The 22,884-nt window shown below is 44.7% G+C and overlaps 1 protein-coding gene across 2 annotated transcripts in view; it reads right to left on the reverse strand.

Annotated features, from left to right (window-relative positions):
- The window catches only part of nol4lb (nucleolar protein 4-like b), a 72,328-nt gene that overhangs the window by 33,567 nt on the left and 15,877 nt on the right, over window positions 1-22,884 (reverse strand). For both annotated transcript variants that reach the window (XM_028994552.1, XM_028994551.1), the window contains exons 2-5: window positions 22,399-22,554; window positions 19,418-19,529; window positions 17,208-17,317; window positions 1,568-1,712 (exon numbers count right to left, since the gene is read on the reverse strand). In XM_028994552.1, the coding sequence (XP_028850385.1) occupies window positions 1,568-1,712; window positions 17,208-17,317; window positions 19,418-19,529; window positions 22,399-22,554 (523 nt within the window). The remainder of the gene's footprint in view (window positions 1-1,567; window positions 1,713-17,207; window positions 17,318-19,417; window positions 19,530-22,398; window positions 22,555-22,884) is intronic.

Below are 22,884 nucleotides of genomic sequence, written 5' to 3' on the forward strand. Positions count from 1 at the left end.
TTGGGTGCCATCCCATCCAACCCACTACAACAAACCACTCAAGGGGCTTCCCACGCTTCATCTAACCCCACTCTCCAAGCCACTCAGATCTGTTTGAGTTACTGAGTCGTCATCGTTAATCTCTGCCCTTTCCACAAGTCATCTGTTGGGCGTTTCTAAGCACAGAAACTACAATGGGATTACTACAAAACTACAAAAGTCTTATGAATGCTCATGTGCATCAACAGTGAAACAGTAATCACCAGCAGTGATTTTAGTCATTATTGGCTACTGTATTGTGCTGCATTCTACAAAGTTAATAAAGATTAAAATCTTAATGAAAGACGGAGATCAAAGATTTGTTGCCATGTTTTAATTGTACAGTGTCTGTTGTGTCATATACACAATACTGGGAGTTTTTTTTTTTGTTAACTACTCCAATGAACAAAGTTTTTGGCTTGTTAAAATACAACAAGCTGCAGTACAGTGACCCAGTACAACGCAGTATCAGATGGCAGATGTATTCCTATGTTTTCTATTGCAGTCACCTAGGCTGACTAATTAGCACAATTTTTCAGCCGGGAAGTGGAACCAATTAGTGAAATCAACCAGCTCGGCGCACATGTGCCGCAAAAAACACGGTAGAGCTGCTTTCTAATCCTGAACTTTCCCACCTCGTCTTGACAGACACGTCTGATTTTGGAAGCTGCTAGAGCAATCATGCAAGTCTCTACAATTAAGACAGTGGCATTACGAGAATGTCTTGTGTTCACTACAACACAGCCAGTAGACACTAACTAACTAGGGGTTAGAAAGAAAAAAAAAATATATATGGATGAATTAACTGCAGAAAAAATAAATAAAACAAATCAAATTTAACAGTAGCTGGACCCGATGGGTCTCTCTTGGACTAAAAAAAAAAAAATTCACTTCTGAGCATTCACCTCACGGCCTGATGCATGTGACAGAATTGCCACTGGCAGCCACCTTCCCCGAGTCCCACTTAGAAAATGGTATCCCACTGTGCACTAACAGAAACCATACTGGGAATCTAATATCACCGAGCAGCAAAGAGACACTTCAATGGCTGCGGTGTTGGGGTTTTTTTTTTTTTTGAAGAGCATTGCGCGGACCTTCAGGTGTACGCCACTATAAGCCCTTCCATTCTCCCAGCCCCCTCACTCCCCCCCAACATCCTCTTTTTAAGAGGGGCAGCAGAGAGACCAGGCCATTTGATCAAAATCAATTCCTACACCTCCCCTTGCTGCAGCCCCATCCTTTCCATTCCACTCACATCACTATTCAATGGGCTTTCCTCTGTCGCAGGAAAGCCGAGCGCGCATTCATGCTCATACATGTTCGTACGTGTGTGAGGGAATGTCTCCGTCTGAAGCTCAGAGCGGTACACAGGCAGCCACATATTATTAATCCAGATTTAGCATCAGCCCAGCGAAGGTAGTCGGTGTCAGCGCATAAACTGTGCCTCTGCTTCACCGCTGTGATTGGGGTTGCGATGGAGATAGAAAGACAGAGATAGAAACGGTGAGAGAGAGGGCGAGCGAGACGGAAAGGCACACACTCCTCCTACCTTCCTCCTCCTTGTGTGTGTTCTGCGGGCTGTGCATTCTGTCTCCACGGCTGAGGGGGTTGGGGTCAGACGTAGGGCCGTGATCAGCTGATATCCATGTGGGGTCGCTCATATCAAAGTCCTCACTGCTCACTGAACTGTCATCCTGCCAGGAAGAGAGAAAGAGGGCTTTCATTTAGGAGACAGCACTCTGTGGGGACGGAGTGCATTTTGGGGGAGGGTTTACATAGGGAAAACAGAAAGAACAGCACATTTTGTTGAACGTGCCGCACATTGACCGAGGCCCCACCAGTGGGTCATGCGGGAGGTGGTTGGCATTTTCTTGACTGACAACAGGGACGTTCATCAGGGGACAGAGAAAGTGACATAAATACAGAGTGTCACGCTCTGCACATTACAGGCTGCACATTATTTCTATTTGTGGCATTTTCAGTGGATATTGCATCTTAACAGATGCATGATTTCTTCTCCTTTCAGTCTTTCCAGCCTAACAAATCCACCACATCAGTTAAAGAACAGATTTGCATGTACAGACAGTTAGCAGAGAGATGACCTGAAGAAATTAGTGGAGTTGGGGTCCAGAAGAGCCGGTTTTGCAGACCCAAAATAATCCTACATTAAACCATAATTTTCTTTTCTACGATTCATTTATCCTATACATGTGGCTGCACACTTCTCACTGGAGCAGCAATAGCACAATAGTTCATTCCCTAATTAAGTATGCATGGTGATAACGGTATGCATTTCACATGAAAATGGCAACTTAATGTACTAATTACAAAATAGTGTGAACACCCCAATTTTCTTAGACAAACTCTACACTGTTCTACACTGTTGTAGGTCCACTTGTCCCCGTAGAGGCCACAGATCACAGCAGATCAATCCAAGGTTATTGCGAAGATCCCCCTGAACAACATTGTGAGGTTCTGGAGCGATGTCTTACACAGCATATTCACTACCATCATCTAAACACATAATCAGGGTATAATCTAGTGTCCACCTCTTCAGCAGAGTGAACCTGTGGCTATCAGTGTCCACAAACAGAGGCATAAAAAAAGCTGAGTGATGTTTAATGTGTTGGGTATCTCTTTTTGTTGTTTGTTGTATTATTATGTATACCTTTCCATACAAATAAAAAGTAGTTGTGATATATGGATATATGGATGTCTGTTTCATATTTGGCCAAGACATGTCCAAACCCAGTCTCCAACAAACAGGAGATGGGTTCGGTGGAGAGGTGGCACTCTTCTTCATTTGTATTCATGACCTGATTTCACATTCATTTCACTCCTGTTTGTTTGACTTTTGTGAGGTGGATCCCCGAGCCCAGCACTCTCGGTAATGAGGTCCAGAGTGATACAGCTGCCTTTCAGGCCTTACAGACAGGCTCCGGCATATCTTATCCATCTCGCCTTGTGTTCTGACTCTCCTCCAACACACGTGAACTCTTGAACCATCCTCAGAGACTCTTCTGTAGCCACATGAGTAATGTGAGAAGACGGAACAATGGGAGAAACAGCTTGGCTAAAATAAACCCAACGGGTTGGCAGTGGCTGCCCTGGTGCCTCCGGTTAGAAACATTCAAACCGGTGTTGGGTTTGCTTAGGGGCAAGGATGTCAAAAAAGACTAGATTAAACACAATAAAGACACGGAGACAGAACGCTGCTGAAGCCTTGTAAAAACCTCTGTTTAAAAGACAAGAATTACTGTGTTAAAGATTACCTAAGGCGAGCCTTTGGTATGCTGAACCAAACACTCCTTGTTCCTGTGTGTGTGTGTGTGTGTGTGTGTGAAACAAAACTGTGAAAACCAGTCATTTTAGGCCGACAACAAAACGTGCCCAGAAAATAAAATGAATATTATGAATAAAAGGGGAAAAAAAGTTTCTCAGGTGGCCTTATGTTATTGTAGTTCAGAGAAACCATAAAGAACTGATGCAAACTGGGTAAAAAAAAAAATGACCAACAGTCACGCATGTGAGCGCAGTCCCCCTCTCAGCTTGGCTAGTGCTGGTCCTCTGCCCATCGGAGAGCCATTACCGTGGCCTCCTGGTGGGCTGGCTGTAATAAAATGGCACGCGTCCGCGTGCACTGGAGAGAGCCGGCGGAGGCTGATTTATGGGGCTGGCAGAAAAAGAGTTCCCCTGGGCTAGCACTGCAGTCGAGTCCAGCGCGACAGGGCATCGGCGCAGAGTGGCATGGTCTGTCATGCAAGCCGAACCGCACGGCCAGCGGAGGACTTGGCACCCTGCAGAACTGCACTTGAGATCCCGTGTTCCCCCACACTGCCAGCTTAGCATGAACTCCAGTCGGCCAACTTGTTTTACTTGTAAATCGGCCTTGTGTATTATTGATGAGGCTTGTAGGTGTTTGGAGTGCCGGGCCACAGTCTCTGGCCACAGGCGGGATTTAAAGGAGCAGGTGGCCACGTGTTTTCAGTCTGTCACTCCCTTTTCATCCCATCAAGGAATCACCTCCGCAGCAGATCTAGCAGGACGGGAGATGGGAAAGGTGACAGGGGTCGACAGGGTATCCATTTATCCACCGGTGACATCCCCTTACGGATGAGCAGCTCTGTGCATGTGTGCATGCCCACTTTACAAAGTATGGGATGCCTATTAAAAAAAAAAAAAAAAAAAACAATTTGCCCATGAATTTTGTCAGAAAGACAGTAAACTAGAGCAGCCAGAGAGGTGAGGATGCATAAAAAAGTACAGATAAATTAGTAAAATTGCAATGAAATCAAGTCCAATCGGGATACCTGATCACTGCCTCAGACATTAATGAAGTTTTTTTTTTCTATGCATGTTACCTGTCTATGCTGTATTGCATTGCAGAGATGCATTGGGAGGGACTCGAATAAACTACCAGCCAAACTACCTGGGTCAAACAACATGGTTATAGTAAAAAGAATCGGACACCGGAGCTATAATTCATTAAAAGGGTGTCCATGGGTGAATGAATGGATACATTTTGAGATTTTTTTGGAAGACAGGAACCAGACAACAACTTCCACTCTAGTAAATCTACCCAAATTTCCTGTAAGGCTTATTAACTGCAGTTCAGGTCTGACACCACTTGGTAATCAGTAGTTAGTCAAGGATAAAAAGTGGCTAGACTGCCAGCTACCCCACTATGATTTGAGAGCAGTGAATAGAGGCACTACACATAAGACCAGCTCATTAATCACCTCAAAAGCAGGGCGATCTGCATGGACTTCCATTTAATCTGCCGCCAAAGCTCACTTAAGTCGCTCCTTTTTTTCTTTTCGCACAGAGAATCTAGAACAATGGCAGGTACGCTCTGCAACACCCCCCCCCCCCCCCCCCCAAATTGCTCACATCACCCCAGCAGGTCAGGACTGGTGGCCTTCTATTAGATATTTTTATTGTTTGGTATTTATCTCATTAATGTGCCACTCTCATCTATATGCAGATGAAGGCACATCCCCTCCCTGACAAATCGCTGCCTTTGCACAATAAAAAGCGCAGCCTGTCAACCAAGATCTCCCTTTCTTTCTTCTTCATATCCCCACTCCCACCATCTCAGTCTAAATAAAAGAGTAAGGAAAAGAGGAGGAACTCACTTGGGAGACTGAAGCAGCAAATCACATTCTGCAGTTGAGTGTTGTCTCGCCCGTTATGTCACAGAACTTAATGCGAATTGGGGGTTTTAAGCTTTAGAAGCGAGAGCCCCATGCACAAGCTGCATCAACCTCTTTCTCCCGCTGCCAACCTACTCATTTACTTAGCCGGATCAATTATCAGCTCTTTCATAATGTCAGTGCATCTGAAATATTGAGTGCAGTCCTGTATGGAGCTGTCTATGGGGATGGGGCACATGGAAAGCATTTTGTCCTTGACTGCGTTACAGGCAGCACATGAAACGCACCCTGACAGTCAGAAACTGTTTCGATTACGATTACAATGGGTTGTTCTTGAAAACTATCCAGTGAACTAATCTATATAAGTAGGGGAACATCTGCATGTCCACAGCTGTCAAAAATGAGTGGATGTAGGAACAGATGTTTTGTTAAGCCAACCACTCTTACGGTATATGTAGTTGATGCATGTAAAGGGGATGTAGATTTCAGTTGTTTTGTGCCAAAATTTCCCTCTATCTGTTATAGAAGTCGAATCACATAGTTTTTTTGATCATTTCTTTAAACAATTGTTTAAAACCCTGCATAAAGGAAAATACGTTCAGGGGAAATTACTTTACGGGTTTCTGTTTTTAAAATTTCCGCACTAAGGGCTGATTCAGACGAACGTTGTGAACCATCTCACATGGTACTGTGCATTTACAATCTGGTCTCGTCTGACTACCACTCTCTGCAGGCCTGGAAAAAAAGAATCTCGGACGTGCGTTGCTCAAGTGTTTGAGAGCAGAAGTTGTGTGATTCCATTTGAAAATATTATAAATGTGCACGCAAAACATGAGTCACTGTCTGTCTCCGTCGTTGTGCAGGGATTGTTTCAGGCTACCATGAATTTAGCTTCCGTGTCATAGGTCCGTCATGACTGATGACATGACAGTGCTGCTCTTTTCCAACCAATAAGAACTTAAATAAGTCTTTTAATATAAAGTGCACCGTTATTTGCCACTTTAACCTATCCTGAACAGAGGGGCGAATGCTTTCTTTTCAAATTCAGTGAGTACGTCATGCTTTTCAGGAAAAGAATCTCCAAGTGCGAGCGACTGTCTCTGTATCTTGACATGGGCAGATAAGGAAAATGCACCACAGGGACCCGTGACAAGAGAAGCTTTTTAGCAGAAGCCGGAACCGGGGTAGATTCATTTGAAGCTAATCCAGTTAGCCACCAGGCCCTTTCCTGTCTGGCTCTTTTGTTTTTCCACGGGTGGCCGGGCCGCTGCTCTCTTTGTGTTACAGAGGCGGGCTGCTGTGGGAGGACAGGACCCCTGGGCATCCAGCAGCATTCCTCCAGCTTCCCTGTAGCCCACCAATGGCTCATCCTGCACCTATGGAGCTCAAAAAGGGGCACCTACAGCTGATGCTTACATGCTAAAAATAGGGAAGCCGATGCATGTTTATCCGCTGCTATGGAAACGGACCGGGAGCTATATGCATGCAGCACCACCATCTGAAGGACAAGTTGTTTAAATACTGAATAGACGTCATCAAAATGACATCCCGATCATTTTATACTTAGCGTCTTGCTGATAAGAGACACTGATGCCTAAGGCAAGCGGTTAAAACTTCATACAAATGTGCAGCAAAGATCAAAGTCGGATAAGTGGCTTTCTTCACTGCACTGAAGAACTTAAAAGCCTAATTGTGAAGAACCACGTGTGCCACTAATATAGTAATTTGTGCAAGTACCATTAAAAAGAATATGCTTCAAAAGACATAAGAAATTTTAAAAAATCTAATAAAAAGCTTACGTCTGTGCAGACGACACAGTGACAGGTGTCACTCATTGTTTGTTTGCACTGTGCTCTTCCGCTTGAGCCGCCGGAAATCAATGGGCAGTTGTGACAGAAGCGGGCAGAGTGTATCATTTCGACGCAGAAATGTGAGGGTATCGATAAGAGCGGCGTTCGCCGGCCTGAAGCGCACTGCGAATCCTGTGAGGATTAACATGGAGCAGACTCCGAGCCTCCACTGCAGAGTATTGATTGGCCGGAAAACCAGCCGTGAGGAGAGGAGGAAATACCGGCACTGACATACACATGTATGCACACACAATTTCTGTATAAATGCACGTGCACACTATACATTAAAATATACAAAAAATGTAATACATATATATATACACACACACATATACTGACATTATGACAGTTTTTCATTACTTTAATATGCACTATACATTCAATCAACAGTACATTCTGACATTCAGATCACGACGCACCAGAACCTGACATGGACAGAGGTGGCAGTGGAGGGTTAGAAAGTGCCGGAAGGGCAAACAGATGCGTTAATATCGGTGCCTGCTGGTGATATTACACTGCTGTGTCAGCCACAGGGCAAAGGAAAGGGGGAAAAAAGCATTACATTACACGACAACGGACTATAATCAATGATTCCGACTGACCTTCATTGATTAGCTCAGTGATCTCCGGCAGCTATTTCTGCCTCCGTCGCGTTCGCGACTATGTGTTTCTGTCACACAGAACAGTGGGCAGTGGGCAAAATGGCCATAGAAGACGGAGAGGGGGGGGGGGGCATTTGAAATGATACCTCAGCAGTAAATTACACTGCCACTGCATGTTATCCTATACACCGGCCCGCCATCCGACAATCGAGAGCAAACAACAGGGTGAGTGAGCGCCTCCTCCTGATTCAGACTCTTTAAATCCCCCTATAGCTGATGAATGTAAGTCGGCGCAATCACGGTGATGCGCCGTGATGTAAGCATGTATGTGTCTATTAGAACCCAACGCCCGCCAACAGAATACCTGCGTGGGGGTTGAGGTATCAGGAGGAAATAACCTGGGAATACGTGATCCATCAATCTCCTGCCTCAGGAGCCTATTAATTACATTGATGGGTACAGAAACCTGGGGCTCGTGTGCTAAATGGAGACGGATCGGGACAGAGGAATGGGCATTGTTAGTGAGTCGTTTCATTTCATCTTATTCCAACTGGGTTTGCTATCTCTGCTGATTAGCTGAAGGACTCGCGTAGGATGTGTGCTCGGTGTAAGGCCACACATTTCTTTCAAGGGGAAACTCTTTTAAAAGAACATAATGTGTCGGTAGGACAAGAAAAAAAAATAAGTCACTAGTGAGGGGTTCTGCATTCTTTACTGTAGAGCACTTCTATGGTCATGTAATTCACTTAAGACCTCATTCCGCATAAATAAGACAATTCCGAAAAGGTCAGTGCTAACAACAGATTACACTCTGTGCAAAACAAAAGCAATCATTTGAGATTTTGAAAAGTGCTGGAATGATGTTTATATATTTAAAAACTCTGATCTTGGTGGGATGATCGCACAGCAGTACCGCTCTCTCATTGGCTGTCTACATGAATAAGGTGAAAAGTGAAAGTGAAGTGATTGTCATTGTGAAACACTGCAGCTCAGCACACGGTGTGACAGCGAAATGTGTCCTCTGCCTTTAACCATCACCCTTGGTGAGCAGCGCGTGGCACCTCAGTGGCACCTTTGCGGTTTGGGATTCGAACCCGCAACCTTCTGATTGCCCGCTAGGCCACCGGCGTATTAATTAGTGGCTACAAATACAGCCCTTGTGACGTGTGCTAACATGTTAGCCTAAACCGATGCGCGAGAGACAGAAACACAGGTGCTATTCGTGGAGCGCTAGTCACCAGCATGCTAGGTCTCCACTGCGTTTGAAGAGCTGAATGAGAACCACATGGCCCGCGTCTGTCGGGCCCGCGCTCCCCCCCAATCTGAACAAAAGCTCATTACCAGACACCTGCCTGTATTCCTGGTGCCAGAAACAAATCAATTCTCTATCGGGCAACAGGCTCCCACCTCTATAGGGCTGCTACATCACATCATTCAGTTCGGGCTGGGCGGGGTCCGGGGGCCTCGGCGCACTGTTCTTAACCGTCACCTCTTAAATAACAAACCGGCACCCTGGGCGCGCAGCACAGTTCCTCCGATTTCCTTTTCCCCGAGATGGATGCATTTCCACAGAGCCGCCATTCACGGATGCGCTCGTACACAAGAGGGCAGACAATTCAATCAGGAAGCACTGTCACCAAGTGGCACTGGCCCCTAATGGGCTTTGGCAGCAAAATGTCCTGATTGAACTGTCGGTAGACCGCGCACAACGCAGCGGTGCTCTTGCTCACGTGTCAAAGTCAAGCGCTTGGCGCTACTCTACAGCGACTTTTTGCCGAACGTCTTCTGAAGACGTTCGAGGACGTGAACGTGGAACTACGGAACAGGGACGGGTTATTCTGCTGCAGACCCAACTGCAGAAAAACGATCAGCGTCCAGGACGGAATCCTCCGCAGAGGAATGATGGTCTCCGCGTGGTAATTGCAACCAAACCTCGACACATGCCCCAGGCTTCATTTTCTTACAGCTCTGAAAAAAAAGAAGCTCTGGTCTCTCTCTCTGTTTTTTTTTTTTTTAAAGAAATCACAAGAAATTACAGAAAACACTGAGGAAAGTGAATGCTTGAGGAGCACCAAGAGACATTATCAACAGCAAGCAAACAGCATTAAAATGGAAATGAGGGCTTCGCAATGCCCGCTTGTTGTCCATAATGTGCTTGTTGTCTATATTTACAATGCTGGACACTTTTCATTAAAAAACACTGGACAACGCTGCAACCACTCTCAGCGGCGAATGCCTACACTCAGATCCCTGTTTAATCCAATCCCAAATCCAATATATGTTTTATCATTTTACCAGTGAAACTATATATATATATATATATATACACACACACACACACACACACACACATGAAAAAAAAAAATGAAATCAGCATTATATCAAAACTAATGGGGCCAACTCCGGCTTGCGCTGTGTAGTGGGACGGCCTGCAGAGAACAGGAGCGTTGAGCACAGATTCGACACCAGTCATGCACACAGAGCCCAAGGAGGCGCCAGGGGCAGCGGTGAGCCCTGGGAACGTGTCACCGTGTGTCACCTTCCCGCTCCCTCCACTCCCAGCATGCCGTGCATCAGATGAAACACGCTGCGCAGAGCTAAGAAACAAGAGCGTGGGGATACCTTGTTATCTTATTACGGGGACACCTTCTGGGGTTTGTAGTGTTACAGGACGTTAATGTCACAAAATGTTCATGTGGATCTAATTACACAACGTTCATACCTGCTGATTATCCTCCAAATAATCTATCTATCTATCATGGGTAGCAGACTTTTTGTTTCTCGACAAGGAGAATTTTAAAATGTTTTACTTTTAAAATGTCTCCGCTATATGAATTAACTCTTATTTGACCAATGAACTGAGACCCTAGGGGACATGCGGTGGACACATTTGCTAAAATTTTTACCATACCTGGTTGAACTGGTAACACAGTATGGGGGCAAAGATGGTTTTCAAAGGCCGTTTTCTCTGACGCCCCATATTTACAATCCCACCACGATTCCAATATAGTTCAATACTGTATTTCTTCAGGAGACAGACATGCTTGAACAGAAGTTGCATGTTACATACAAGAGAGCATAACGAGTAGCAATGAATACTTTAGCGCAACAAAACAAGTTTTAGAATCCAGAAAGCTGGTCACACGTTCAGCTGGTGCACATTTGGGAACCTGCCTGGCCTTTTAAAATACGTTTAGCTTCATTTGACCCGTCAACGTTGACAGTTATTGATCTGACTGATCTGTGCCACTGATTTGTGTACAACAAGACAACTCTTGGGTGAACCGCTGAATTCAGATAAACTCATTTCTATTTAAAGAATAAAACAAACATAGATTTTGGCTGAACATTCAGAGGTAAGCGTACAGAAGGGAAGTCAGTAACCATCCTCAGAAAAAGGCCAAAGGAAACACTCACTCGCCAGCGCAACATCAACTTCTACTTGGATCTACTTGGAATTTGACGTTTAGCCAAAACCAGCAGATTTTTATTCTCGGCTGGCCTGACCACTTTCAGATCTGGGTGCCCACTCTCCACAGCTGCTAAGTGAGCGGGTGGGGGGGGGGGGGGGGGGGGGGGGGGGCGAGGTACGGTCCCACTCAGGCAGAGTGGAGCGTGATATATTGGCAAGAGCGGTGCAGAGGGACGAGACAAAGGACAAAGGCGGGGAACGGAACAAGGAGAAGCGAGTGATCGGGAGCAAGCGCCGGGAGAACAGCTCGGCTCAAGGGACGGATTATTACCCTGGCCGCCACGGCACACCCGGGCAACTGGCTTGCAGGGGGTCAGGAAAAGTGATTTTATTTGGTTATTTATTTATTTATTTAGGAAGGCTTTATCCTCGTGAAGCCCTGGCAGAAGGCAACAGATGATGAAGACAGTTCTAAAGCCGTTAACCCCTCGCTGGCCGAGCGCAGCCGCCCTCTACTCCCATTTCCTCTCTAGCTGTCAGCCGCAATTACTGCAGCCGAGCTCCGCAGTGACAGGAGAGGGCCTCGGTTTCAGCACCACCAGCGCCGATGCCAAGGCCACGTTAGCACACAGGGCTCCGATCTCCCACTTTTTACAAGGGGAGTGAGTCTGCTCTCACACACACACACACACGTTCCCATGTGTTCAAGTGAGCAAGGAGGGAGCTGGAGGTGCCTGCCACTCTGACCTACTGCCTCACTTCTCTGTTTCTGAACGAATGAGCAGGACTACACTGAGAGACAAAGCTCCCACTGGGAAAGCGAGGTTCACCTCCAACAAACTGGGACAAAAGCAAAACAAAAGCCGCAGTTTGGACAAACAGGCACGTATATTTGCTGTAAACAACATGTATAATAACGACTCCATTCCTATTCTCTTTAAATACTCTAGATAAGACAAACCGAGAGTCAAGTCCAAACTTGTTGAAGTTCGGGGACGTTGTCAGAAAGTGAAGTATTCTGCAGAGATGCATGGCTGCGGCTTTCACGCCCCGTTTATTACGGAGATAATAATCTCGACTCCCGTGGCCGCAGATAAATAAATGAAGGGGCGGGAGGGCGGAGTTACTTCGTGTACAGTAGAAAAAGAACATTCACACGGTGTCATGTGAATTTTATATAAAACTGGGGGCGCCAAAGGAAATTCCAAACGGATTCTAAACTCATTTAGACATTTAGATGAACGTTACTGTGAAACGCACCGTCCGGTCCGGATCGGGAGCTGAATTCAGGACGTGCAGCGAGAGTCTCGGCAGAACTACCTGCTTGGAATATAAGGAGCGGGCGTCTTCACAAAGCACCGTCATTTATTTAGGTTGAGATCGTTCAAAAAAAATCGTTCATCAAAAATCGGAAAAAAAACGCACATGATCTCCCCAAGGAAAAGCACACAGGGTATATGAAAGGCATAAACAAGCGTCATATACACTTATTCCGAATATTTACATTTCCTTTTCCCGAACTGTAAATGTGGGACATTTTTAACATGTGTTTCTACTGGTTGGGAATTTCCGGAAATAAAATCTTTAAGTATATCGCCGGTCCGCACAGAAACGGGGCATGTGCGGTAAAAAAAATAATAAATAAAATAAAATAAAATAATAATAACAAATAATAACTAAATAGAATACAGCGCGCTTACCTTTTGTCTTTACGGCCGAGAATTTGTCGCCCTTGCGCGTTTTAACGCAGGGACAATATCGAGCTACCGGAGCCTCGCGCCGCCCGCCAGCCCCGAGGAGGAAGGCGGGGCCGCGGCCGCTGACGTCACGCCGCGTGCTCAACGCCGTTCACGGCAATATGGCAATAATCACCCCGCACATCACGGTTACGTGGTTCGTGTGCACGTCCGTTCCGTCCGGTCCTAGTTCGGGTCTAAATCTATGTGCCGCGGTACCGGTACAAAAATAAAATTGAACAAATTTGAGGAAAAGTTTGCATCCAATGCTGCAATACGAAATGAACGCAGTGCATTAACGATCATAAAATCAAACGATAGTGAAGCACAAATGACAGATGATTTCAATATTATAAATCAGCATCGAAGAGAACAGAAGAAGCAACCGCCACCTATGTTTGTCGCAGTCAGTCATGTCAACTTATTTTTAACAATCCTTTCGAAAGGAGCTGCAGATGTGGGAACGATGACAGCGGGTCCGGCGCGGAAGAGCATGGGAAAAGTGCCACCTAGAGGCCAACATTAAAAGCGACTCGTTATTCTCTGGACGCCTGCACTTCTGTCACAGACATTTGCAATTTTCAGTATAAAACTATGCGTTGCATTTCCGCTGCATTTAACATGATGACGCACGTTCACAGAAAACACACACGTAGTGAAATGTAACTTCAGAAACTTCAGTAACACAGAAAAAACTTTAATAAATTTTTTTTTATAGCTGACCTTTGACCCTGCGACTATGTGCAAAAACAGCCAAATACCTAAAAAATATATTATATAGTTGAATAGAAAGGAAATATAATATAAATATAAATGCACTCATGCTGTCTGAAAACACAATAAGAATGACAGCTCATTCTAAAGATCAGGTTTACTTGCAACCATTCTAACAGGTAAATATGTATATAATTGGCAACATATTGTTGGGCTATTGGACTACTGTATTTTCTAACAGCAGCTCAGAGAACAGGCTAGGAGAGTGGGGGTGATGTCTTTCTCCCTATTACACACCGTATCCTCTCAAAAACGTTCGGCAAGTATTTGAAAGTCAGCCATCAGACTCCTCTGTTGTAAATAATAATGAGATCTATATATATTCTACATTTTTAAATAAATACGTGAACTGATACCTTCATAACTTATCAACAGGGCACAAATAACAAAACGTGTAACATCCCTTATTATTTTTCCTGTATTAGAATGATCCTGTTGCTTTTTAAAAGAGAAACAGTAAATGAGAACTGGGCCCACATGATAATGAACCATCTCTTCGTCTTTAATTTTAAATTTAATTCCACCCCCCACCCCCCACCCCATCTCTCTGTTCTCTCCCCATCTGAGCAGCGGGTTGAGCCTCCACCCCTCCACCCCTACCAGCAGGAAGGATGCTGGCTAATTTCCTCCTTTATTCAATTCTGATGGACACACACGTCCTGCAGGGCTGCCCGGCCACTCTGCCTCATCCTTCGCCTCGTCTTGCTCTCTCTCATCATCAGTTCGCACAGTAAAACAAGGTCCGTGATGGGAGTCCATCGATGGACTTTCTATACTTTCCTTGCAGGGTGTGGGGCACTGCTTATGGGGGTGCTGCCCTTTGCCCTGGGTTCTCCTTCCATGTTTGTGCTCATTGTCTCACTTCCTGCTTTATACTTCCTCCTGCTGCATTTCCTTGGAACTATTCCAGCCAAAGTGAAGCCGCAGCACATTCTCGACTGAGATTTTGTCAAAAGGTAAAACCAGTGTTCTCAGTTCCGTTTTTTTAATTAGTGCTGACAGTGTCACTAAACAAACTGTCAATTATTTTTTTGCTGCAAAGGTGCAACTTGTTCGCTGTCAAGATGTATTGGCATTCTACTCTAAATTGGCACACTGCTGGTTCTCTCACACTTCGGCTAATTACATTTACATTCACGGCATTTGGCAGACGCCCTTATCCAGAGCGACTTACAACGTGCCATCAATGTTACCATCAATTAAGTAATCAGTTCTGGTTCGCTAGGACTAACCATGAATACAATCATCTTATTTCACTCTGTTGTAGCTTTTTTACTCAAGTTAGTATAAGTATCTCGAAAGTGGAAGGTATTAAGATGCCGTTTGAAAATACAGTGCTGTTCTGACCATGAGGTGAAGTTCATTCCACCACCTTGGGGCCAAGACAGAGAAGAGTCTAGATGAGTGTCTTCCTCGTACCTTCAGAGATGGAGGGACCAGGTGAGCAGTACTGGAGGCTCGGAGTAAACGAGGTGCAGTGCGAGGTGTAATAAGGGCTGTGAGGTAGGATGGTGCTACTCCATGTTTGGCTTTGTAGGCCAGCATCAGTATTTTGAACCGAATGCGGGCAGCTACTGGAAGCCAGTGGAGGCAGCTTAGCAGAGGGGAGGTGTGGGAGAATTTTAGATGGTTGAAAACCTGTCGTGCTGCTGCATTCTGTAGTAGTTGTAGATGCCTGATGGTATTCAGAGGTAGACCTGCAAGGAGGGAGTTACAGTAATCCAGTTGTGAGATTCCTAGGGACTGAATAAGTGTCTGGGTGGTCAGTGTTGATAGATAAGGGCGGAAACGTCTGATGCTGTACAGAAGGAATCTACATGAGTCCAGAAGGAAAGTTGGTTGTCTATAGTTACTGCAAGGTTGCGTGCAGTTGCAGAAGGAGAGATGTGGGAGTTATTCAGGTAGATGGCAAGATCCTGATGTGGTGACTAAACTGCTGGAATGAATATTGGATCGGTTTTGGTGGGATTGAGTTTTAGATGATGGGCTGCCATCCAAGATGAATTGTCATTTAGACATGCAGAGCATGGCATGTAATTCTGAGGAAGGAAAAGAGCATGAGAGAGTGGAGAGTCTGCAGGAAGCAGACGTGGATCCTTTGCAAGCCACTTGGTAAGACCGCTCATCAAGGTTGGAAGCATGCTGACCCCCAAATTCTTATTCTTTAGGATAGACAGGAGAGTCTATGCTGCAGAGAGGTCAAGGAGAATAAGAACAGATGAGAGTTTTGCAGATCTGGCGGCATGGAGCTTCTCAGAAACAGCCAGAAAAGCCGTCTCAGTAGACTGGTCTGCTCTGAAGCCAGACTGGTTGGGATCTAGGAGGTTGTTCTGATACAGATAAAGTGATAGCTGACTGTAGTCCTGCACTCAAGGATTTTATAGAGAAATGAGAGAAGAGACACTGGTCTGTAGTTGTTGATGTCTGCATTTATGATGTGAGAAATGAAGGTGATAAAGAGTATTGTGGAGGGGATTGGATCCAGTGGACAGGTGGTTGGATTGCCTGTAGATATGATCTGGATGATTTCATCTGATGTAAGCTTTGAACATTTTTCTAGGGCAGTCGGCGAGTCTTCAGAGGGTAGAGTAAGAGTTGTGGTGGTAGAGAACATCTGGCAGATTTGCTCAATCTGCCCTGTGAAGAAGTTGGTAAAATCTGCAGGGGTTATGGAAGATGGGAGTTGGGAGAAAATGTTGAGCAGCTTTTGAGGGTTGTGTGCAGAGGTTTCCAGTAGAACAGCTTTAGCAGAGGTGAGATTAGTGGAGTCATTAGTCCGAGTCAAGCTGTGATTTCTTATATTTCCTCTCTACTGCTCTTAGCTCCCTTCAACCGCTGCACAACGTCTCAGATAGCCAGGGAGCAGGGGGAGAAGTCATTTTGGGTTTGGAAGACAGAATACAGAGGATGATCCATAGAAAGGGAATGTGAGAAGAGGAGAATGTTAGTGGCTGTTTCCAGTGGTAAGGAGAAGAATGAGTCAGAGGTTGAAAGATGTGAAAGATTGCAGGAAGATGAAGGTGAGTGTTAGTAGCCTAGTAGAGAAGGGTGGTAGTAGCCTAGTGGGTTATGAACCAGAAGACCCAGGTTCACTCCCACTTACTACCATTGTGTCCCTGAGCAAGACACTTATCCCTAAGATGCTCCAGGGGGGGACTGTCCCTGTAACTACTGATTGTAAGTCGCTCTGGATAAGGGCGTCAGATAAATGCTGTAAACGTAAATGAGGGATGGATGAAGGATGGATGGTGGTCAGTCTTGGATCCAATAGGTAGAGTGAGGGTGAGGGGCATAAAGTGGTAGTCAGAGATGTGAAGTGGAGTGGAAGAAAAGGTCAGAAGGTGGAGAGGGACTGAAGACCGGGTCCAGGACATTCCCTCCCTAATTTCCTAGGGAGGGAATTAGGGACATTCCCTCGACGCTTAGAGGTATATGTTAATGGGCATGAAGCCAAACTCTTTTTCCTATCTGCGTTTGTTACACCCCATGCAGAAGGTGTGTGGTCGTCCACCCACAAAAATTTCAACTTGAAAAATTTGAACACAATGCACAAATACATAGAAAATAGTAATAGAAATTTGCCACCCTGCAAAACATTAATAATACAAATGCCCAAAGACCTTTTCAGTAATTGCAATTAAATGCAATAAAATGCACTGCACCTGTTCGCTGGCATTTATAGACTGAAGCTTCATCTGCTTGAGGTACGTGGTGGTCAGCGGCATGTTGAAGTCAATGTGCTCAGGTGTTAGAGAGGTTGGACGGTCATTCTCTGCGGGGAAGAGACAGTAGGTAGAACATCTGGTCAATGAATTATCAAAATCCTAATTATATTAACATTTATACTCATAGGTCAGCTGTTGGCAAAGTTTTCCCTTAGGCTTAGGGTTATGTGTCACACTCTGCTGATCTGCTGACTTACTTCACAGGACGTCACCCTGGCGTACTGTCACTGTGCGCTTTCCATCAGCAAAAATTACACATAGCAATTGCTTTGTCATGTGTGGACATGTCATGGGCTCAGCATGGTTGGAAGACCTGCTCTAGGACAGTGAGTGTCAGGATGTGACTGCAACCAATAGACGGCCCCGCGACAAGGCTCAGGGCAGAGTGTCTGACTTTTTTTTTCTCCCCCTAACTTTTATTGCATTTGTGGATTTTGGAAGAATTTAGAATGCCAATTTAAGAAAATAAAAGGTGTTCATTATCTCTGTATGTAATGAAGACATGCTTTCGCTACGCGCGTATCTGTGTATTTGAGGGCATATGTGTGTGAGCGTAGTCTTTGTCTGCAGAAGCTCTGAAAAATGAAGAGTAGCTGTAGGCATAGCCCCGAGCCTCTTCCTCCCTCAGTGTTTCTCCATATTAGCGCTCCATGTAAGCCAACAGCCATGCACTGCGCCCTAACAATCTGATCCGGCTGAGTGTGTAGCATGTGTAACAGTGTACATTCTAAATTCAAAAGGGTGAATTTATAAGTTCTGTGGTGGTTACATTCTAGAACTGAATCTCTAGAATCGACCCCTCCAGTTCAGAGTCATGGATCACATCAGATACGATCAATCAGAGAAATGATCAATGCTGCAAGGAATGTCACAGGCGTGCAGCCGACACTCGCGTGTGCACATGCAGGAGCAGAGTGTTATCAATAGGTACACTCCTGATTCATTTCTCTGGGATATTGATCAGGCCATGCAAATGCTCTGTTTGCCAATGGCTTTTCGTCCAGCAGAATGTCATGCCTGTACACATATTTGGTGTAAACCAAATGTATGCAATGCATGAACATTTTTTACCATATAATAATAATGCACATCATATTTTGACATATCACATACATCTCTAAATTTATAATGATTTAAAATGAGTCTTTCATTATAATGCAATCATATTTAACATGTCACAAACCATATCAAGTAAAAATAGCCCTGTGTACAGTAACTAATTGCATTTAATAATTCAGCTCTGAACTTTTGCGTGGGAAGCTTAGCGAGGTAGGGGGTGGCGGCAGAACAGGGGGGTTTGTGGGACCCTGGTGGAGGCAGGGGTGGGAGTGGTCCCCCATGGGGCAGGGAGCCAATTAACTGCTCCCTTTATGAGCGACACTCAGTGTCAGGCCTTGCGCTGACAAAACCTTCAGACAGCTCGGGCCTCGGAGGTGTTCTGTCTCCACCGCCTGTCCGTTTACGGGCGTGCGTGTGTTTGTACAGCCTGCCTATTTGAGGAACCGCAGCGATTAGTTTCTCCCTGTTTGTCTCCGCTCCTTAATTTAAACGTGCCGCCTGCGACAACGTGACAGCTTTGCCTGTTTATTTCCCTCACAGTGTCACGTTCGAAGAGGAAACAAAGATCTCTCTGATTCTTCTCTCCGTCCCAGACCTACCACCCCCCCACACACGTCTCTTATTCCAATATCTCACTCGCCCCAGCCCCCTTTGCCTTTCTTTTTTTTTTTCTCTCTCTTCTCATGGTGAAAAATTAGTTCATTTCCTAACCATTTCTTTGTTAAAAGCCGCTTAATTGGGCTAATTGCGGTGTGTTGGGGACGGCAGGGCACTCCAGTGACTCCAACTCTAATGAGACCATAGATGAGGGGTGGGCATCAGGCACAGGGAGGGGGAGGGAAGAGGACGCTAGTGGGGGATGGAATTGGCTTTGTACGGAGACAGGCGTGAAATCTATAATGAACAAAAAAAAAAACTGTTTATTTATAACCAGATTTTTGTTCTCGCATCAAATGGGCCAGAAAGTTGGCGATGACATTAACTCCCTGGATCTTAGACAGGAGTTGGCCGGCAGGCCAGAGATCCGCAGACCTTGAGAAGCGGTTTAAGAACGCCGATTGGCTGAGGAAATAAAAGAGTGGCAGAACCTTTGAAGTCGGCATTGCTGGGACTGATGTGCATCCTCTTCTGACACTCTCCACAGCTCATCAGAAAACGGGTCACAGCCTCTCTGGGCAGGAAAGCATACGTCTCAGCGATCTGAATGCAGGGGGATGAAGAAGAGGGAGGGAGAGAGAGTGATGCACAGTGGGTGGTTATGTCGATGTCATCTTATGCGTAATCATAATCTAGGCACATTTTTCCGATCCATATTCAGCCCGGCATCCTTGTATTTCAACCTTTACAAATGTTCGATGACCATGTTCTTAAATTGCTAGATAATTTAAATGCAACAGGTATCCCATAGGTTTTACGCAGGAATAACTTGATTTGTAACATTTGTAACTGGAATTTAATAACTTGCATGTAGAGCACATGGCTAAGCTTCTCTTTTCATGTGAATGAATAAATTAATTAGTGCTAGAGTTAAATATAGCTCTGAGTTACCTGCCTAACTATTAAAATCATTGTATACTGCTGTCTTACTCACAAATAACTTCCAATAGGATATGCATACAAAGAGAATATGATCAGGAATTAAAACTAGTGGAAATCTACATATCTATGTATTTATAAATTAACTGTTTAATTACTGTTTTATGCCTTAAATCATCCAACTAAACTAATCATCCTTCATTCACATGCTACCCATTCAAAGAAGCCAATCAAAATTTCCATGCCAACATACTGAAACATTATTATGCAAACATTTAGTTTCTGCTCTGCAACAATGTCCTCTTTGAGACAAAAGGGTAAAAGATGACTAGAGAAGATGTGCAGACCATCCTGGGAAAATGGCAGCACCAGTCTCTGGTTACAGTTTTCACACACTTGCTGTCACACCACTATATACTGGAGAGGCAATGCAGAATGACGGGGAACAAAGAACACCGCCGTGAAAGTTAAGTGTGTGTACACACACACACACACACATACGCAAAATAATATTACCACCTGTAGCTATAGTAACCAATGCACATGTCGAAAGAGAGCGAAGATGAATAAAAGTGGGAGGAGGGGTTAGAAGAAAGCGAGACAATGCCCAGAGCATTCCAATTTCATTTATGAAATAGCGAGGCCGAATAAGTGTTAATCAAGTTCCAATGCGGGCTCAACCGGCACCAGCATCACCAGAGGGCATTCACAATACCTTCCCTGTGCCATGTGGGTCCTCCAACCACCCCCCCTCAACTAAATCATCTAAGCCCCCCTGGATCTGACAGGAACCTGGGCAACCATACCCCCCATCCCTCCTTTCTGCTCGGCTCTCCTCTGACCTTCATCGCCTACCTACCTTCATCCCCCCACTCCTCTCTTTGTCTCTGGTTTCTGCTGTCACCAACACTCTCTCCTCCTCCCCCACATTTCTTCATCTCATTCTCTTTTTCTAGCCATCCTGTCCTTCTACTTATTCCTGCTGCCCTCTCCTTTTCTTTTGGCCTTTCGCTTTGACTCGTCCTCTCTTGCTGGCATCTTGTTTTAAGTCTGCTGTGTTTTCCTTTTTTTTTTTTTGCTTTGCTCCCTCTTATCTTTATACACAGTCAGCTCAAACACAGCAATTGGGTTCAGACAGGAAAGGGCAAGGATGAGGCTAGTAGTGGAGAATGTGCAGAGATCTTGTCTTGGCGATCATGTCGCAAGCATAAATCTGTGCTGGCCCTAATTGTAAAATTATACCACTGCAATTTATCAATGGATCTTATAATTGGCCAGCCATGATCGGAAAGAAAAAGAGAGACAGAAAGCAAGGGATCACCAAGTATACCAAGCACTACAGAGACAGATGCATTTGCAAACCCAAGCACACACACTGACACAAACAAGCACTGCAGGACATAAATGACTTGTTGGCCCTGTTAGTGCTTCTCAGTTGTAGTTGTAGCTCTGTTGGAGTTGCAGCTCGGTTTCTGCCAATAAGCACAACTGCAGGTCTCTCACTGGGCCCGGGGTCTTGATTCTGTACAATCTCTCATCATCTGGACTGCGTAATGAAAATGTAAATGCAACTATTTTTACTCATTCAGATCAAAACATATTCACAGCACAGGGAGAGATGTGTCAAGTTTCTCTAGTGTAGTGGTCTTCACGTTCGCCTAACACACGAAAGATTGGACTAGGTGGAACTGTGGTTTATATAGCAGGTAAGGAAATGCACCTATATTCAGTTAAATCCCGAATTGCCAAGGTGCCACTGAGCAAAGCACTGTCCCCACACACGTCTCCCCGGGTGACTTTCATGGCTGCCGACTGCTCACCAAGGGTGATGGGTTAAAAGCAGAGGACACATTTCTTTGTGTGCACCTTGTGCTTTGCTGTGTTTCACAATGACAATCATTTCACTTAAACACATGTTTATGGGGCCAATGATTGTGTCCCATAGTGCTCTGATCGGGCTTTTACTATCTCAAGAGGTTAACAGCTGAATTTATAAGGTTGTAGGTACTCTGTGTTGCCAAAAGAGGTCAGCATTTTCCATCAAGATGATACTACCGCATTTGACATTGCTTTTCTTGAATGCCCCAAACAGCTAGTAAACTATATTAATCTAATCTGAAATTTCTGAAAAGTGTTCCAGATCCACTACCTATAATCCACAGTAGGAATCTTTAACAGTTTTCCTTTACATATTAACAGCTGGCACTGAATAATTTTCATAGAGATGATCCATCAAATGTAGCATTAGAGGATCCATAGGTGGTAACTAAATATAACCACAATGCAGCCATACTGGTAAGGTGTACAGAAATGGCTTGTATGACTGTGACAAAACAGGAGGTCAATTAGGAGCTAGAGTCTAATATATTATTGGAATCATTTATACAAAAAAAGAGAAGCATTTTCCTTTCCCACATGTTCTGTTCTTAACATTTAATTAAGAGTAAATAGATTTGTTGCCACTTCATAGAACAGAAATTGCAAATCCTGAAAAAGAGGAAGAATGATATTAAGACAGAAATAGATCTCTCACTGCTTTGTAGGTCTTCTTCTGGCCAGCGTGTTTAGGTGCTTTGCCAGGGTCAGAGCTCATCTCCACATGCATGGCATAGATGATGTCAAAGAAATCTTCCACCACCGCCACCCTCTTCAGTGATGCTCCGTCCTGGCCTGACCCTCCATCTGCAGTCTGAATACATGCATTAAAAAAGAAAAAAAGCACAATGGCAGTGATAAAGAGAAAAAAAGTCACTATGCATTAAAACACAATATGATCTATTATAAGCAAAATGATAATTAATAGAGAATATAAAACAAGAAAATTCTTACAAGAAATGTGCAATTGTAACATGTATTACACAAATTTAACGTGCTAGTTTTAGTGAACTGGTGAAGTAATTTCTGTAAATAATGACATATAGAGGTGTCTTCTAGATGGACCAGAGAAGTGTTTTGATGCTCAGTGAATCCCTGAGGAAAGGGAGGTGGTTATTTTGGGCATTTTAGAACACTGAGGGAT

The sequence above is a fragment of the Denticeps clupeoides genome, chromosome 10, assembly GCF_900700375.1.
Source record: "Denticeps clupeoides chromosome 10, fDenClu1.1, whole genome shotgun sequence".
Classification (NCBI taxonomy): domain Eukaryota; kingdom Metazoa; phylum Chordata; class Actinopteri; order Clupeiformes; family Denticipitidae; genus Denticeps; species Denticeps clupeoides.